The 16,260-nt window shown below is 36.7% G+C and overlaps 1 protein-coding gene across 7 annotated transcripts in view; it reads left to right on the top strand.

The window, feature by feature from the left end:
- DCAF6 (DDB1 and CUL4 associated factor 6) overlaps positions 1 to 16,260 on the top strand; it is a 132,716-nt gene that overhangs the window by 91,281 nt on the left and 25,175 nt on the right. For 4 of the 7 annotated variants that reach the window (XM_027046136.2, XM_027046133.2, XM_027046140.2 and 1 more), the window contains 4 exons: positions 4,445 to 4,557; positions 7,101 to 7,187; positions 7,408 to 7,735; positions 12,583 to 12,624. In XM_027046136.2, coding sequence (XP_026901937.1) covers positions 4,445 to 4,557; positions 7,101 to 7,187; positions 7,408 to 7,735; positions 12,583 to 12,624 — 570 coding nt within the window. The remainder of the gene's footprint in view (positions 1 to 4,444; positions 4,558 to 7,100; positions 7,188 to 7,407; positions 7,736 to 12,582; positions 12,625 to 16,260) is intronic. The other 3 variants (XM_027046139.2, XM_027046135.2, XM_027046141.2) reach the window with 1 other exon arrangement.

Genomic DNA, 16,260 nt, shown 5'->3' with positions numbered 1-16,260 from the left:
TTAATATTTTTGTAAAGCTGTTCTTAGCCATTTTGTAGGATTGTATTAGATACTATTTTTAGCGCTTCGTCGTCTTTGTGTTTTGTTTAGTTGTAATGCATTGGTTCCCCAACTTAGGGTGGGTGGTTCAGATCGCTTAGAGAGGTTGTTAAAACACAGATTACTGGGCCCCACTCTCAGTTAAGTTTGAGGTGGGATCAGACAGTTTGCATTTCTAAAAATTTCCCAGGTGATGCTGATGGTGTTGGTCCTGGAATATTTCTTCTGATAGAAAATGCAAAAGATAGAAAAATAAATAATCACCAATAGACCGTTAGTGCAAAAAAAATAAACCTAACATTTTGGAGTTTTTTTTCAGTCTTGGTCCTTTGCGTAGGTGTGTGTGTCCACACACATATGTACATATATGTATGCATGTGTGATTTGGGGGTTGAGTTTTAAAGTTAATTTGAACCATATTGTACATATTCTGTTCTCTCCTGCATTTATTTGGCTTAACTCCATAATAAATATTCCCACATTTCTACTTCGTTTTCGTAAATCTGAAAACTGTGTAATACTCCAGAGTTTACCTAACCGTTTTTCTTTAATCAGGCAGTGAATTTACCTTCTTTTTTTATAATGAATATCTTTGTTTACAAGCTTTTTCCTATCTTTAAGAGTGATTTGAGATGTATTTTTAGAAGTCAACTCTATCTAAGTCAAAAGATATTGCCAAATTATTTTCAAAGGACTCTTCTGTCATTACATTTCTCCCAGCAGCATATGAAAGTTCACATTTTGCTGCCCCGAGGCCAGTGTTCAATAGCAATTTATTTTTAATTTGTATATTTGATGTAAAATAATTGTCATTTTTATTTAATTGATTACTAGTAAGGTTGAACTCTATTTGATGGCTATCAGGTTCTCTTTAATGACATTTCTGGTTATATTTATGGCTCATTAATCTAGTTAAATCTTAGGTCTTAAAAACAGGTTATGTGAGCTTCTTACATTCTTTTAGTCTGTCTCATGCCTTTTGCTTGAGATAGTATCCAAAATGTTGTATTTAAATTTATTACCATTTCTATATTAATATGATTTAACATGTCAATATCTTTCTTAATATATAATTACATAGTAGTATAATTATATGATTAATATATAGTAATTATATTAATCATTTATAACCAATATGTTAATTATTTTGTATAATTAATATTATATTAACATATTCCACTGTTTATTATTATATATTATATGCTCATATAATATATACATAACATATAGCTATATATTGTTTATTAATATATAATTATATGTTGATATGTGATTTTATTTATTTATTTATTCCAGTTCACTGGTTTCCACTTGTGTTTATGTGTCTATGTATTTACATTAAAATCTTTAAGTAGTATTTTCAGATGTTACTGAAATCCTTCTGTGTTCCAGAGACTATTCTAGACACTGGGAATACATCAGGGAAAAAAAAACTGACAAAAAAATCCCTCCCTATTGGAACTTATATTCTAGATGGGGGAGACAGACAATAAATAGAGCAAATAAATGAATTGTATAGTATGTTAGAGAATACTAAGTGCTGTGGAAGAAAATATAGCAGGTAAGGATGATTGGGAGACCTCGGGTAAGGGTAGGCATCATTGAGTAGATGGCATTTGGACAAAAACTTAAAGGGTAAGAAGGAGTGAGCCATGCATACATCTGGAGGAAGAGCATTGTAGGCAGAGAGAAAGCCAGTCCAAAGGCTCTGACTCAGGAACAGACCACGAATGTTCAAGGGTCTTTAAGAAAACCACTGTAGCTGAAGTGGAGGACCAAAGGAGAAAGTAGTAGTAGCAAAGAAGGTCACAGCCCAGGTAAGTGAGGAGCATATTTAAAAGGATAAAGGATGTCTCTGATTGCCGAGTAGAGAATAGGCCCTAGGTGGAAGCCAGGTGGCCAGTTAAAAGACTAACAGTAAGAAAGGTGAGAGGCACCTGTGTCTTGGACCAGGATGAGAGCAGTGGAGATAGATAGTAAGAAGAAATTGGATTCTAGATATATATTTGAAGGTGCAGTCAGTAGAATTTCTAACTTCTTTATGAGCCTTAGCGTTGGAACTCAACTTTTCATAATCATGATCCCTGTGGCCCTTTTTCTTCATATGTAATTGAAGATCATACAAGATTGTTATGCTTTATGTCTTTCTTGTTCTAGTCTCATGTTTCTGTACCAAAAAGGCTGATTTTTTATAAAGAATCTCATCTGAGCATTTTTTTAGCAAAGATCCTTAGTCCCACTCTTCTTTTGAATGCTACTTTTTCTTCTCTAAAATCTGACCATGAAATTCTCTCATTCACTCGTTTCTTATTTATCAGAAAGTAATTAGTTTTTTTCCTGATCATGAAAGAAAAAAGAAAAAAATTATAAAAAGAAAATTCAAAATGTATGCAGTCTCTTTCATCTCTTTTTCATATGCCAGTATGGGGTCTTGCTTTTATTTTAGTTTCTTTGATGACAGATAAGGCAATAGAGCACACTGACTAAGAGCTTAGACCTTAAACTTGACAAGCTGTTGAACTTCTCTGAATCTCAGTTTTTTCATCTGAAAAACAGGCATATCTACTAGAACCTACTTTGGAGGTTTCTTGGGAAGATTTAACGAGATCCCGCAGAAAAAGCAGATAGTAGTTGGCACGTTGCCTAGCACACGACAGGCCCGGGTGCTGGGTCTGTAGTTACCTTCTTTGTAAATTGGCCTTTCCTAGCCTTTGCCCGTTTTTCTACTACAGTGTTCATATCTTTTTCTTACTGTTTATAAAACTATTTACCTGTTTATTATAGAATTGAGTGAGGATGATACCATTTGTCTTTCATTTGTTGCAAATATTTTTCCCAGTTTGTTGTCTGTCTTTCAGTTTACTTATGGCAGTTTTGCTTTATGGTTCCAGCCTGTGAGCTCATGCTTAGGAAAGCCTGTCCTTCCCAGGATTAGGGGGAAAGTTTCTTCTTATTTTCCTCTTATCATTTCTGTGATTTTCATATCAGAAATATGTGCTTAATTCCTCTTCAACTTACTCTGCCATAAAGTATGACATAGAGCTATAGCTTGATTTTTTCCACATGACTCTTCCTTTGTCCTGTTACATTGATTGAGCAATTTATGCTTTTTTCTGTGATTTAAAATGCCATATTAACATATGCTAAACATGTTTACTTGGTTACATTGTCTTTTCCACTAATGGCTCTGTTTTCCTACATCAGTATCATAATGTTTCAGTTCTCATAACTATAATACACTGAGCATTTTATTTATGCCTGTATCATAGCTTTCTCAATGGGGAAAAAAGATTTATATATCACATTGGCTTCTCTTTACCAAAATTGCTATATATTTCTTTCTGGTTAAAAAGAAATAACATGCTCATTGCAAAAAAAAAGTCAGAATCTAGAGAAAAGTGTGAAAAGAAATCACTTGTAATAATCCTACTGAGATGACACTTAACATTGGTACGTATCCTTTCTGAAATTTTTTTCTGCATATATACCCATGTAGATATGCATTCTTCCTAAAAATAGCATATTATACATGGGTGCCCTTTTAAAAAAATCAAATTGACTTCTGCAAGTAGCCTAAAGGGGATTTTATAAAATCTTGGCAAAAAGTCCATGACAATTTGCATTGTCTGTTGAGTCATTGCTATTTGTCTGTTATTAACAGTTTTTAAGTTACTTGTAACTCTCAGGGTTTTTTTTTTTCTTGTTCACATTTATTCTAAATCTAAGAAATTATTACATTTCTCTGAATTTAATTTTAATCCTAGATTGTTTTACATTTTCCTCTATTTTCTTTCCCATCTAATCCCCACCTTACACATATGCCATGATTTATCACAGAACATTCATTGAAAATTATTTATTTGAATCCATCTAGGATTCTGCCCTAGCCAAAAATGCCGACAGAATTGTTAGTCATCGTCAGGTGGGTATTAAACTAATAAAAAACATTATCCGAACTTTCTACAAGCCCTGGTGCTCAATCACCTGCCATATGTGAACAACAGTCCAGAAGTAGAAGCAAGCTGCATAGGGGGGTTCAAAGACCAAAGTGTGTAAAACCAGTAAGGATTTGGATGTGGTGAACCATCTGTGGTGAGGACAAGAAGAGAGTCCATGTAATTCAGTTAAAATACAATACAAATGTATAGAAATAAATAGAAGCATCAAAACCTTGAAAAGGTGGTCCTTCTGTATTTTTAAATCTCTTTTTTAAGGTTAAGGAGGATTAGAATAACCACCTTGATCTTTGAAAGTGGTGTTTTACAAGTACTATTCAAATAAGAAGTCCTATGTTTTATTTGTTGTGTGGATTTTTTGTTTCTCTAGTTGTAAAATATAAAAATTACCCTAAAAGTTCATATTTATTAACTTCCTGGTGGAACCGCTTGTTTTGTTTTGATAATAGGAGCAGTACTGCCTCAAGTTCTAGAGGAAATGGGAGCCACTGCAAATCTGAGGGTCAGGAGGGATCCTTGACCCCACAGAGCTCTGTGCTACCACCAGGAGACAGTGAGACAAGTAAGGTGTTGTTTCTGTTGTCATTATAAAACCCCAGTGTTGAATGTCCACCTGCTTTTATGTTCTTTCAGTGCAGCAGTTTTATTTCTTGGTTAGTTGGTTAGTTAGTTAGTTAGTTAGTTAGTTAGTTAGTTAGTTAGTTAGTTAGTATTTTGTAGAGAGCTCGAGTGGGGGAGAGGGGCAGAGGGAGGGAGAAAGAGAATCTTAAGCTCAGCGTGGAACCTGACATGGGGCTTGATCCCACAACCGTGGGATTGTGACCTGAGCCAAAATCAAGAGTTGGACACTCAAGTGACTAAACCACCCAGGTGCCCATTTTTTGTTTTTAATAAATTACTTTTGCCTCAGTAGTCCAGCCACTACTGTTGATAAACAGATAGCAAATACAAATGGTTGAGGCCTTAAGCATTTAGGGTAGGGAGTCACAGTGAAGCACAGTTCCCCTCAGTGGATACAATGGCCAAGACAGGTGGTCATTGTACTGAAAATATGTGAGATGTAAATGTTAGTTTGGATTATCTTGACCACTTTTATACCTAGCAGTGAAATCCAAAGTATCTGCCTTGATTTTTTCAAAGAGTATAGGTGGCTTGTGAAGGGGGAAAAAGGAATAAAATTTAAATGGGTTATGCGTGAATACTGTTTCATACAAGAAATGCCATTTAGGAATTTTTCAGAATGCTTTCCTGGAGTATTTTACCTGACCATTATGTGAAATTTAGTGTCTAGTCCAGAGCCTTGATTACAGGAGATTTTCTTTCTCTCTCTCTCTCTCTCTCTCTCTCTCTCTTTTTTTTTTTTTTTTAGTATATAATTTTTGCTCACTTTTTTTTTTTAATGAGGTGAAATTCACGTAACATAAATTTAACCATTTTAAAGTACACGCTCTAGTGACGCCTGGGTGGCTCAGTCGGTTAAGCATCCGACTTTGGCTCAGGTCATGATCACATGGTTTGTGTGTTCAAGCCCCGTATTGGGCTCTGTCTGACATCTTAGAGCCGGAAGCCTACTTCAGATTCTTGTCTCCCTGTCTCTCTGCCCCTCCCCCACTCATTCTCTCTCTCTCTCTCTCTCTCAGAAATAAACATTAAAAAAAAAAATTAAGGGTGCCTGGGTGGCTCAGTCGGTTAAGCGACTGATTTTGGCTCAGGTCATGATCTTGCGGTTTGTGAGTTTGAGCCCCACGTTGGGCTCTGTGCTGACAGCTTAGAGCCTGGAGCCTGCTTCGCATTCTGTGTCGCCTTCTCTCTCTGTCCGTCCCCCACTTGTGCCCTGTCTCTCTCTGTCTCTCAAAAATAAATGAATCTAAAAAAAAAAAAAATTAAGTACACAATCCAGTGACCATTCACAATTTTGTGCAACTATTGCATCTGTCTAGTTCTAAAACATTTTCTTATCCTCTCTAAAGGAAATCCCACAGCCATTAAGCGGTCACACCCCATCCCCCATCCTCCTTCCCCCTTAACCCCTAGCAACTGCTTATTTACTTTCTTTTATACATCCATTTTTGACTGTATGCTATTTCATAAAGCTGGTGAAAATCAGATGGAACTAATGCTCAAAAATTTAGCCCGGTACAGTAACAAGAGTATTAAAAAATAAATATAGCTGGTGATGGGCCATCATAGAAAAATCAGCTCATTAATCAAAGAAAAAAGGCATGAAATGAATGACGGCCAGGACTGGCACACAGTAGATTTTCAAAAAATACTTGGTAAATGAAGGACTAAATGAATTCCACTTCTTATTAAAGGAATAGATGCCTCAATATAACAGAGTTTACAAGAATTAAGTATGTGTAAAACAACTCTCTAGTAAGCAGATGTGCGGTTAGGAGCAAAAAAGACTGATCCCTAATGGATCTTAGAGTTAAATCCCAGAAATAAGTATTTTCAGTGGCCAAAAGAGAATTGATGGTAGGGTTCATGATAGTTCAGATTCTACTAAATGCATGGTAAAGGGATAGAAAAATACTCAGTTTTAAGTTTAGATTTTGTGAAGTTTAGAAACAAGGCAAGATCAAGTAATGTCAGTTGTGAGGGCTTATCTCAAGCAGAAATTCTTCACTGCGGGTTTATTAAGGTCCTTGCCTGGGCTTTGGGAGGAGGCAGTGGGCAGGATTGCTCATCCATCTTTGATAGTGTTTGTACAGTTCGGTGTGGACATAGATATTTGCATTGTACTGAGGGGAGGCTATGTGTGGGTGTCAGAAGATTCTATGATCCCAAAAGGATTAAGAGCTACTTATATATAGGATAGCGAGAGTATTCAGCTGGTATTCATTTTACTAAAAATTTTGGATTTAATGATAATTTGGTGGGGTGCCTGGGTGGCTCAGTCAGTTGAGTGTCCGACTTTGACTCGGGTCATGATCTCACAGCTCCTGAGTTCGACCCCTGTGTCGGGCTCCGTCCTGACAGTTCGGAGCCTGGAGCCTGCTTCGAATTCTGTGTCTTCCTCTTTCTGTCTACCCTGCTTGCGCTCTGTCTCTCTCGCAAAATAAATAAACATTTTAAAAAATGATAATTTGGTTTATTTCCCAGAAGCTCTTGAAGAATCGTCAGAGGATGCGACAACATGTCAGGAAGGTACATCTGCAGAAAACACACTTCAGAATCGTGTAGATACAGGTGAGTAGTTGTCTTGTTCTCTTTAGATAATTGCTTCATGTAGGCAAATGAGAAGCGTAATTTATGTTACTCTCTCCTGAGACCATTTCCAAATAGATGTATTATGGAGTTTTTCTCTCCCTATTGGGAAATTCCTCATTAGGAAATGCCTGCCAGCTTTAAGGCTAGATTAAATAATGTTGCCAACATGACCAGCTGTTTCTACTTTATTTTCTAACAGCACAATCAGATAAGTTCACATCTGAGCCATTGGATTCCTGCTCAGGAGAAAGAAATGACCTCAATCTTGATAGCTCTTGTGGGGTTCCAGAAGAATCTACTTTGTCGGAACAAGGCAAGGAACCAGGAACTTCAGATCAAACTAGCACTGAAGGTGCTACCGATCAAAATACCGCTAATCCGGAGCCTCAGTCACAAACAGAAGCCATCGGGCCTTTGGCTCATGAGGAAACATTAGCCAGGGACTCTGCTCTCCAGGACACAGATGATAGTGATGACGACCCAGTCCTGATCCCAGGTGCGAGGTATCGAGCAGGACCTGGTGACAGGTTGGTAGATTTTTCATTAAAATGAACTCTAAAAAGTACAATTCACAAGGCTTTGTTTGAAGTCACATAAAGGAGTCTCTCCATTTTTTACAGTTGCTTCCCCTAAGGGTATCTCAGGCATACAAACTCACAGAATTTTTTAAACTGTAAATGATTTTACGTATTACATTCTTTGAACAAAGTGTACTTAAGAGGGGAATAAAGTCTTGTTGCTCTGTATGTCCAGGCCTGAGGCTTGCTCCTCAATTTACAGGTCAAGAGAAAGGAATGTGGAGAACGACCAACAGGTTATTTATGAAGTCAGAGCTATGTTTAGCTGTAGACATCCTGGCCTTTATCAGTTTTGTTTTATTTTGTTTTTTTCACATTCGGTTTTTCTGCTTTTCTACTGACCCTGGCTTAAGGTCGTGTGATAGTAGTTCTCTTTTTGAGAACATTATGTTGTTCTCTGATGTCTACTAGGTAACCCAATTTAGAAAATGAAAAATTATACCAGATAACAAATATTACAACTACAACGAAGAATCGCTCACGTGTTCATATACTTTTGCCATTTTTTATTTTGTGTGATCAATACAGGTGTATTATATTTTTTAGTAGATAAAATCTCTTGAAGTATACTGCATTCCATACTTTTTAAAAACTATTTCCACAGATAATGCTATCATATCTCATTATAAGCTCTGTCCTTTTCCAGAGAATAAAATTTTATCTTTAAATTCCTAGCTTACACAGGTATGAAGAACCATTTCACATATTTCTATGCTCACTATACTACTGTTTGTAAAATATTCTGACATTTCTGACAAGTGAAAAATACAGTGAAAAGATTATATAGCATTGCCATTCTTTCATGGTAAATTAATGATCAAGAGCATTATGACTTGGGTTTGAATCTTGGTTTTACCACTTGGCTATATTTCCTCATTCCAACTACCTAATATATTTTTAAGGTTCAGTTTCCTTATCTATAAAATTAGGTTATGATTATCTAGAATTGTTATAAGAATTTTTAAAAATCCATCAATTATTTAGTCAGAGGATCCATCCACTTTGAAAGCACTAAATAAACAATAACTGTATTAAGCAACCAGGATGTTCTGTGTGGCTACTCAGACTTGAAAAACAATTACACTAAGAATGGCTTTAGGGATAAAGACTGACAGAGGCCAAGCAGAATTCCGGAACAGTACTGCTTCCAGTTCAGTGAAACCACCTTTTGTGACTATGAAAGGACAGTTCCTTCAGTTACGTTTAATCAGAATGTTTACTTGGCAATGGCATTGTTTTTAAATGTAAAGGAAGTGATCTCTCCCAATATTTGTACTTAGCAATTAACCAACCATCTTCTCTTTACCGGCCGCACATTAGTCTTCAGCATTCTTAGTCTGTTTTAGACAAGTAAAACTTAGTCCCATTTCTTTCCATACCCAAGAGGGAGATCAATACCACTTGAATACAGGTAAGGTTAGCAAGCATAGCACAGTTTGAAAATCAAATTGATGGTTTCTGAAACCCAGGGTGGAGAATTAGAGTCTGTATAATTATTTTAAGCTTATGCACTTATGGCTTTCTATTTACATAAGTGAACATATGTCTTTTTTTTTTTTGTACTTCTTATGTAGCTAAAAATGATGCTAAGGTCATAATTGAAAATAAAATTTAAGTGTACTTTCTAGTAAAATGCACCAAATCACTTACCAGGTTTATTTGCTTAAATAAGAAACTATGTATTTTTAATAGATGTTAGACACTTATAAAATATCGAGATTATTTATCATCTTCTATCCAAGCTAATTATAACACTTTTACACCAAGCCGACTTTATAGCTGAGGAAACTGAAGTGCTAAGCAGATGATTTGTATATTTTAGACCTAAAAAGTTTTCTTTTTTCTTTTTTAAACACAGTAGTTGAGCATCAGGGAGAAAGGAGGATTTGGAGGGAGCAAGGAAATGAGGGACAGCGGCCTGGAGCTGACCCTACTCCATGGAGGTCTCCAGTGCATACTCTCAGGCTAGATCCAGATCAGAAACCTCCTCTGGGTCTGCATTGGCTTCCCTGATTTTTAAAAATTATTATTATATATTATTTAATGTTCTGTATGTTCAGCTCAGGTATATAGCCTTAGTTTGTCCCATATATTTTATTTTATTCTGTTGGACATAATAGTGAACTTACCGAAGAGTAACAGAAGGATAATAAATTCTCACTCTTTAAGAAACTTAATAACTTATTGAACAAGAGAGGACAAATCCACAAGCCATTTGTAAGAATGCTTGGAAATAGTTTTAATAAAGGAAATGAACTACAGTGTTACATACATACAAAGATGTATATACTAAGTCCTTGGTAGTACACACATCTTTGTATGTATGTAACACTGTAGTTCATTTCCTTTATTACTAAAGCGATTATAGTGACTGTTTAACAACTACATCAGTTTTTCTTTGAGATTTGCATTATTCCTATTTACCAAAAATTGTAAATGGTGAAAAATCTTCCTTCTGATTTTTATCTAAATAATTTTGATAGTTCCTAACTTCTTGACACCATCTTGATTAAATCTTGAACTGCCTCTATAAAGTATGTTTTTAATATTGCTGCACCTTGCTAAGGGTTCTTCATCCTTAAGACAACTGCCCATTTATCTTCTAAATTGAAGGAATAGGTATGTTGACGTTTATGCGAAAGAGAGAAAGTTTAAGATACTTTACTTCTTAAGAACATGAAAAGAACTGTTTACCAGCTTGTAAGTAGGCGTATGATTTCTGAGAATTTCTGTTTCCAAAGGGACAAAAGATTTCAAAGTTCTCTTGTAAAAATTACACTATTTGGTTTTTAGAATCTAAGGATACATTTCATACTTTGATGAAATGCGCAACTAAAGGAACGCACGTCTCGGAGTTCCCTCGTTGCTGCCACTTGAGAGGCCCAGTCAGGGTTAGTTTGGTTAGAGTAAAGAAATGGCCCCAAAATTAAAAATGGTAAAAGTATATACTTAGGTCTGTACTTCAGTGTGTATAAAGAATGACGTAGTGGATCTCATAATTTCTTTTGCCCCAAATTTAATTTTTAAAATGAAAGCTAAAAAGTTTATAAGTAAGCCATTTTTGATGGACATTATTAAAAATATCAAAGCAGTTCTTTGTAACGTAAAGTAACTATTTCATTATAAAGACTTGCATTTTTAATTTGGTTAGATAAATATGATCCAGCTTTTCACTTTTGGACTGAGATCAAGCATGAGAAGGAAATGCCTTAGAAAATAAAGGCCTTAACCACTAACATAGATGTTTTAAGATGGAACGCTCTGCCCATTGACCATAGCTAGTGTCGGTACAAATACAACTGGGACTCTCTATGGCAGAGCTCAGTAAGCTTTTCCCTAAAAAAACAGATAGTAAATATTTAAGCTTTGCTGGCCAAGAGATACAGTGGAGGCTACTGTGTAGGTACTTATATAACCATTTAAAATATAACCATTGACGAATGTAAAACCTGTTTTTTGCCTGTAGGCTGTTACAAAAACAGGCGACTGGCCAGATTTGCCAAAGAGCCATAGTTTCTAATTCCTGCTCTTTGGCAGGTCAGTCTTAGAGAAGCACAACTATAGTCTGTGGTAAAATGTCTCTACTGGCAGATATCCGAAGTTTAAAATGATGAAATCTCTATAAATCACCACATATTTGGTCCCGTTTAACTTTGTCTAGGGCCAGAGCACAGCACATTAAATGGAAACTAAATTGAAGAAAGAATAATTAATCAAACATATACTTTCCAATCTTGGGATTAAAAAATAATAAAAGTAGTATGTGTATCCCTTAGTGATAGTATACACCGTATTTAGAAACAGAAACCCATGCCCTTGGAATGAAAGGATCATGGTCAGGTTTTCTGTTTATATGACCTCCACATAAACTTTCCACGGTGCCCCAGGGAGCTTACAGTAAATGGTATGATGGCCTGGCTGGTAGCTCTTTTCTTTTGCCAAACCCGAGAGGTTCTTGCTCTCTGGGAAGCGTGTGAGTGAGCTTCCTGAAGAACTTTCTTGCATAGTCTTGGACGTTTTTCGTTGTAGACGCAATTAAGATGCTCTGAAGATTTTTCTGGTAACTATTAAAAATATTAACCTTGTATGGCCTGTTAACCACTTTTTAAAAAATGTATCTTTCATATGCATAAAATGTGGTTCCGTTTACCCATTCTGGACCCTGGGGAACATGGCCTTTATTTTTAAAGCCAGAATTCTTTGTGTCCTGTAAATTTGTCACCATCTCTTTACTCATCATTATAATCACTCTCAGTATTTCTAATGATTCAAGTGTATTCTTTGTGAAAGAAAATTACAGAGAGGAAAAAAGGTAACAGAGAAAGAACTGAACTCCTAGAGAGTGAAAAGCTCTGTTATTCTTTGCTTGCTTGTTATCGAGTCTATGGTTAGAACAAATGAGTCAGCTCAGGGCTTAACTATTTTTTTCTGAAAGAGCAGCATAGCCCTGGGGAGCATAATGTAGGTGTCGCAGTGGATGGTATTGGTGGTTTGAGTCCCTGCAGTTCCCTACACTCTGCAACGGGTTAGGTTCTAATCTAGTTAAAGATAAAAGGGATTAAGTGCCAAGTCTTCCTTTCAATCTATCTTCAGTGAGTGTCTCTGTTTCCTTAATTTCCTCATATACTTTTAAGTTGAAGGACATAATCTCACATAATTCCTTAAATCAGGAGGAGACACAAGTTTTCTTAGATCTAGGTGATTAACAGTAGAAGTGGTGACCTTATTAATGCTTTAAATATTTGGTTCTTTGAAGTCTTTGTGAGTGACTTTAGTTATTGTGTTCCCTTCACTAGATTTAATATCAGAGGAACAACAATAGGTGATAGAATAATGAGGTAATTCAGTATGTTCCTTCATTATTTATTTTTTCTTTATGATGAATTTGCCAGGTCCTCCTTTTCCACACCTAACCACCTTTCCTATTAACAGTTAATACCTCTTCAAACTTACTGAACTCTGAGTGCTCAGCCTTGTGAGCAGGTTGCTTTTCACAGACTGTATTTAGCTGCATGCACTGCATGAGAATAGAATGAAGAGTAATTTCCTGTGTGCAGATGTAACTGATACCCACGTCGAGTGTGTCACATGATAAAGTAACTATCATCTGAAAATGATGTACTCTAAGTTATTGGTTACTCATTTTGGATATTTTGTCAAAGGATGCAACTTACTTTTTTTTAAAAAAACTTGATTGGCAAAGCAATTAGCCTTAGCAACTTTTTGTTATTATTTAGATATACTCCTTTCCCTTGAAATCAGGAAGTAAAATAAGGACTTGAGTCCAATTCTATGCATAGGTTTAAAATTCTGACTTTTAAGGAAAGCCGTTTTATTAATAAATAGCTTTACTGACTTAATGTCGCACATCAAGATGCTATCTAAGTCTCAGACACTTCTGTAATTTGAAGACAGTGGGGTACATTTTTAAATACAATTTTAAAGTGAGCTTCAATCCTATTATTCTTCTAGCCCAAACCTGGTTTACTGACAAAATCAACTTTGTATCTAATTCTAGGGACACATGTCTGTTATTTACCATTCATTAGTTTCCAAAACAAAGGGGTAATATGAAACATAAAATGGAATTTGTTTAAGGGCTTTTTGATTTTCTGGTTTCTACCTTTCATCTCAAGTACTCAAGGCCAGTTTCTGCTTTTACAGTGAAGATTGCAATTAAAAAGTACCATGTTGCTTTAAACAAGTTACAGAGAAGCTAACAAATTGAAGTGGAGAGTATTAAGAACTAATAAACAACGGTAAAAAAGAAAATGTGCCTCTTCCTTTCCCTCAGAGCTAATGAGATTAGACAGCTTCTTTACCTCTGTTCTTTCTTTCCTATATGGACGCAATTTCTAATTACAAGGTAGTTTTTTCCTGACATCAAGCACACATTTAGTCTGCTTCCTCTTTAGCAGTTGGGGATGCTCAAGGAATGTAAAGTTCTGCTTAAGATAAGATTAGAAAAATAAAATTAGAAAAACAAAATTATCACACGTTATGATCTGCTCTGCTCATATAGCCAGTCTACGTGAAGGACTGTCCTGTAGTGTTTTGTGAATAGGTCTTAACCCTAATCTGCTGAGATCCTGAATGATAGGTGCCACATTTAATCTGTTTCTTTTAATAATAAATAAAATGGTAATCATCCCTTACTCTTCGCTCAGCTGCTATTACTTCATCACCTGTCACCTGGTCTTCTATTCATATGGCCCTCCAGCTGCTTCCAACCTCTGTCCTCATCACGTCCACTTTCGGTGGCTTTCCATTGCCTGCAATATAGAAAACTCCAGCTCCTCTGCCTGGCCTGCAGGGCGCTCTCTGTCATGGCCGTGGCCAGAATTTGCGCAGACTACAGCAGACCTACTGGGAGCGTCTCTGGGTACACTTAATGCCTCTGTTGCTTTATTCACTGTGTGCCTTCTACCTGAAATGCCCTCTTGTCACTGACACCATCATGTTGGCCACCTCATCTCAATATTCATCTTAAGTTCCTTCTTGTTGAAACTTTTCCTGGCCCCGTACCGTTCATAGTCCCAAGCAGGACTGAACATTTCTTCCGTGTACCCTTTATACATCTGTTATGCTGTCTGTATAACACTTTATCGTGTATGTGTATGTGTATGTGTATGTGTATATTTCCCTGTGTAAGAAGTAAGCACGTCTGAGGACAGCATAAGAATGCATACATGCATATGTAAATAAGAGTTGGGCAAACAAGACACCTTTTTATCTAAATTCTAGCTAAGTTTTTATTCATATTTCCTTAGATGATCTGGCTTGTTGTTTTCTTCCTCCGATTTCCTAAACTTGAAATAAATGAAAAGCTATGAATTACAGTTAACCCTTGAACAACACAGTTTTGAACTGTGCAGATCCACTTATATGCAGATGTTTTTATAAATAACAGTGTAAATTTTTGACTTTGATTCTCTTAACATTCCTTACGATTTCCTTAACATTTCTTCTCTCTAGTTTAGGTATACAACATATAATACATACAACATAAAATATATGTTGCTCTATTATTTCTGTTATCAGTAAGGCTTCTGATCAACTGTAGGCTATTAGTAAGGTTTTTGGAGAGTCAAAAGCTTTATGCAGATTTTTACCTCCATGGGAGTGGGGGTCAGTGTCCCTAAGCCCCACATTGTTCAAACATCAACTGTATTGTTTCAGAGGTCCCACAACCTTCCCACATATTTGATGACTTCCTAGAAAGGCTCACAGAATTTAGGTTCATTTGTAATTATGACAAGAGAAAAGACACATCAGAGTCTGGACGAATCCAAGCATAAGCTTCCAACATTTTCCCAATCCCAGCATGGGCCATAGAATGTTCTCCCTTCAGTAATCAAGTGTATTAATGCTTGTGTAGTGTTTCTGTCCAGAGAAACCTGCGTGAGATTCAGAAACCATTTTTATTGGGGGGTGGTCACGTGGGCACCCTCCACACCAACCACAACTACCTAAATTCCAGACCCAAGAGGAAAGGACGTGTTCACTTTATTTATTACAGACCATCCAGGCAAGCCTATCAGGCTTCAAACCATCACGCTTCAGTGTCCCAGGCAGGCAGAACATTGCAGGCAGTGTTGGACAAGTCAAGTTCCCAGACATCAGCCAAGAGCCAGCCTTGGAAGCAGACTCTTCTGAAGTCAGCAGTGTCAGGCCTGCTGTCCCTTAGCTTTACTAATACGGTTTGAGGCAAAGAACCCAATTCCTCTCCCCCCGCTCTCCCCCCCCACAACAGCTCACATAAGCAAATTGTGTCCATGTTTTGTTCTTTTTGTTTTTTGTTTTTTTTTTCCTGCCCCCAGAGTGGTCAAGGTTGTATTTACCACAAAGAAAATGTGCACATGAGCATCTATCGTATTCACTTTCCACGCCGTGTAGCCTGGGATTGAGCTGGTGACTCTGGGGGCCGGCTGGGCTGCCCTTTCCACAATGGCTTTGGCTTGGGGCTTCTGGGAGGAAACACCGTGAGCAATCCGAGAACAGCAAGATCTCCTGCACCACAGGAGCACTTCCAGCTCCTTGACGTGGTGGACGAGGAACCTCCAGAAGCTTCTGGGCAGCGTGGGCTTTGTTTTCTTGTTGCCCCAAGTGCCCTGATACTCTACAGTGGTGTCACAAAATTTGGGAAATACTACATTGTGTATGCGTCTTTTTAGATTCACGAAACTAACATCATAAAGCCTCTTCAAAGACTTGACAACAAAGAAACCTGTTTAGCTTTGCTTAATCCATTATTTTGCCCATTTCACAAACACTTTTTGTGGAACACGTACAAACATCCCACAATTTGGACAATGCTCTTTCAGTTTACATTCTAAATTGTATCAAGTTCATTAGATTCCTAGACTAGACGACTCTTTCATACCTGCACAGTAAAGAATTTCTTCCAATAGTTTAACTTAAAATTCACCTGCTATATAATCTGACCGTGTCCTCACGTTCTATCCTTAGTACAG

The sequence above is a fragment of the Acinonyx jubatus genome, chromosome E4 (genome assembly GCF_027475565.1).
Source record: "Acinonyx jubatus isolate Ajub_Pintada_27869175 chromosome E4, VMU_Ajub_asm_v1.0, whole genome shotgun sequence".
Classification (NCBI taxonomy): domain Eukaryota; kingdom Metazoa; phylum Chordata; class Mammalia; order Carnivora; family Felidae; genus Acinonyx; species Acinonyx jubatus.
This window is presented reverse-complemented; position numbering and strand designations above follow the sequence as displayed.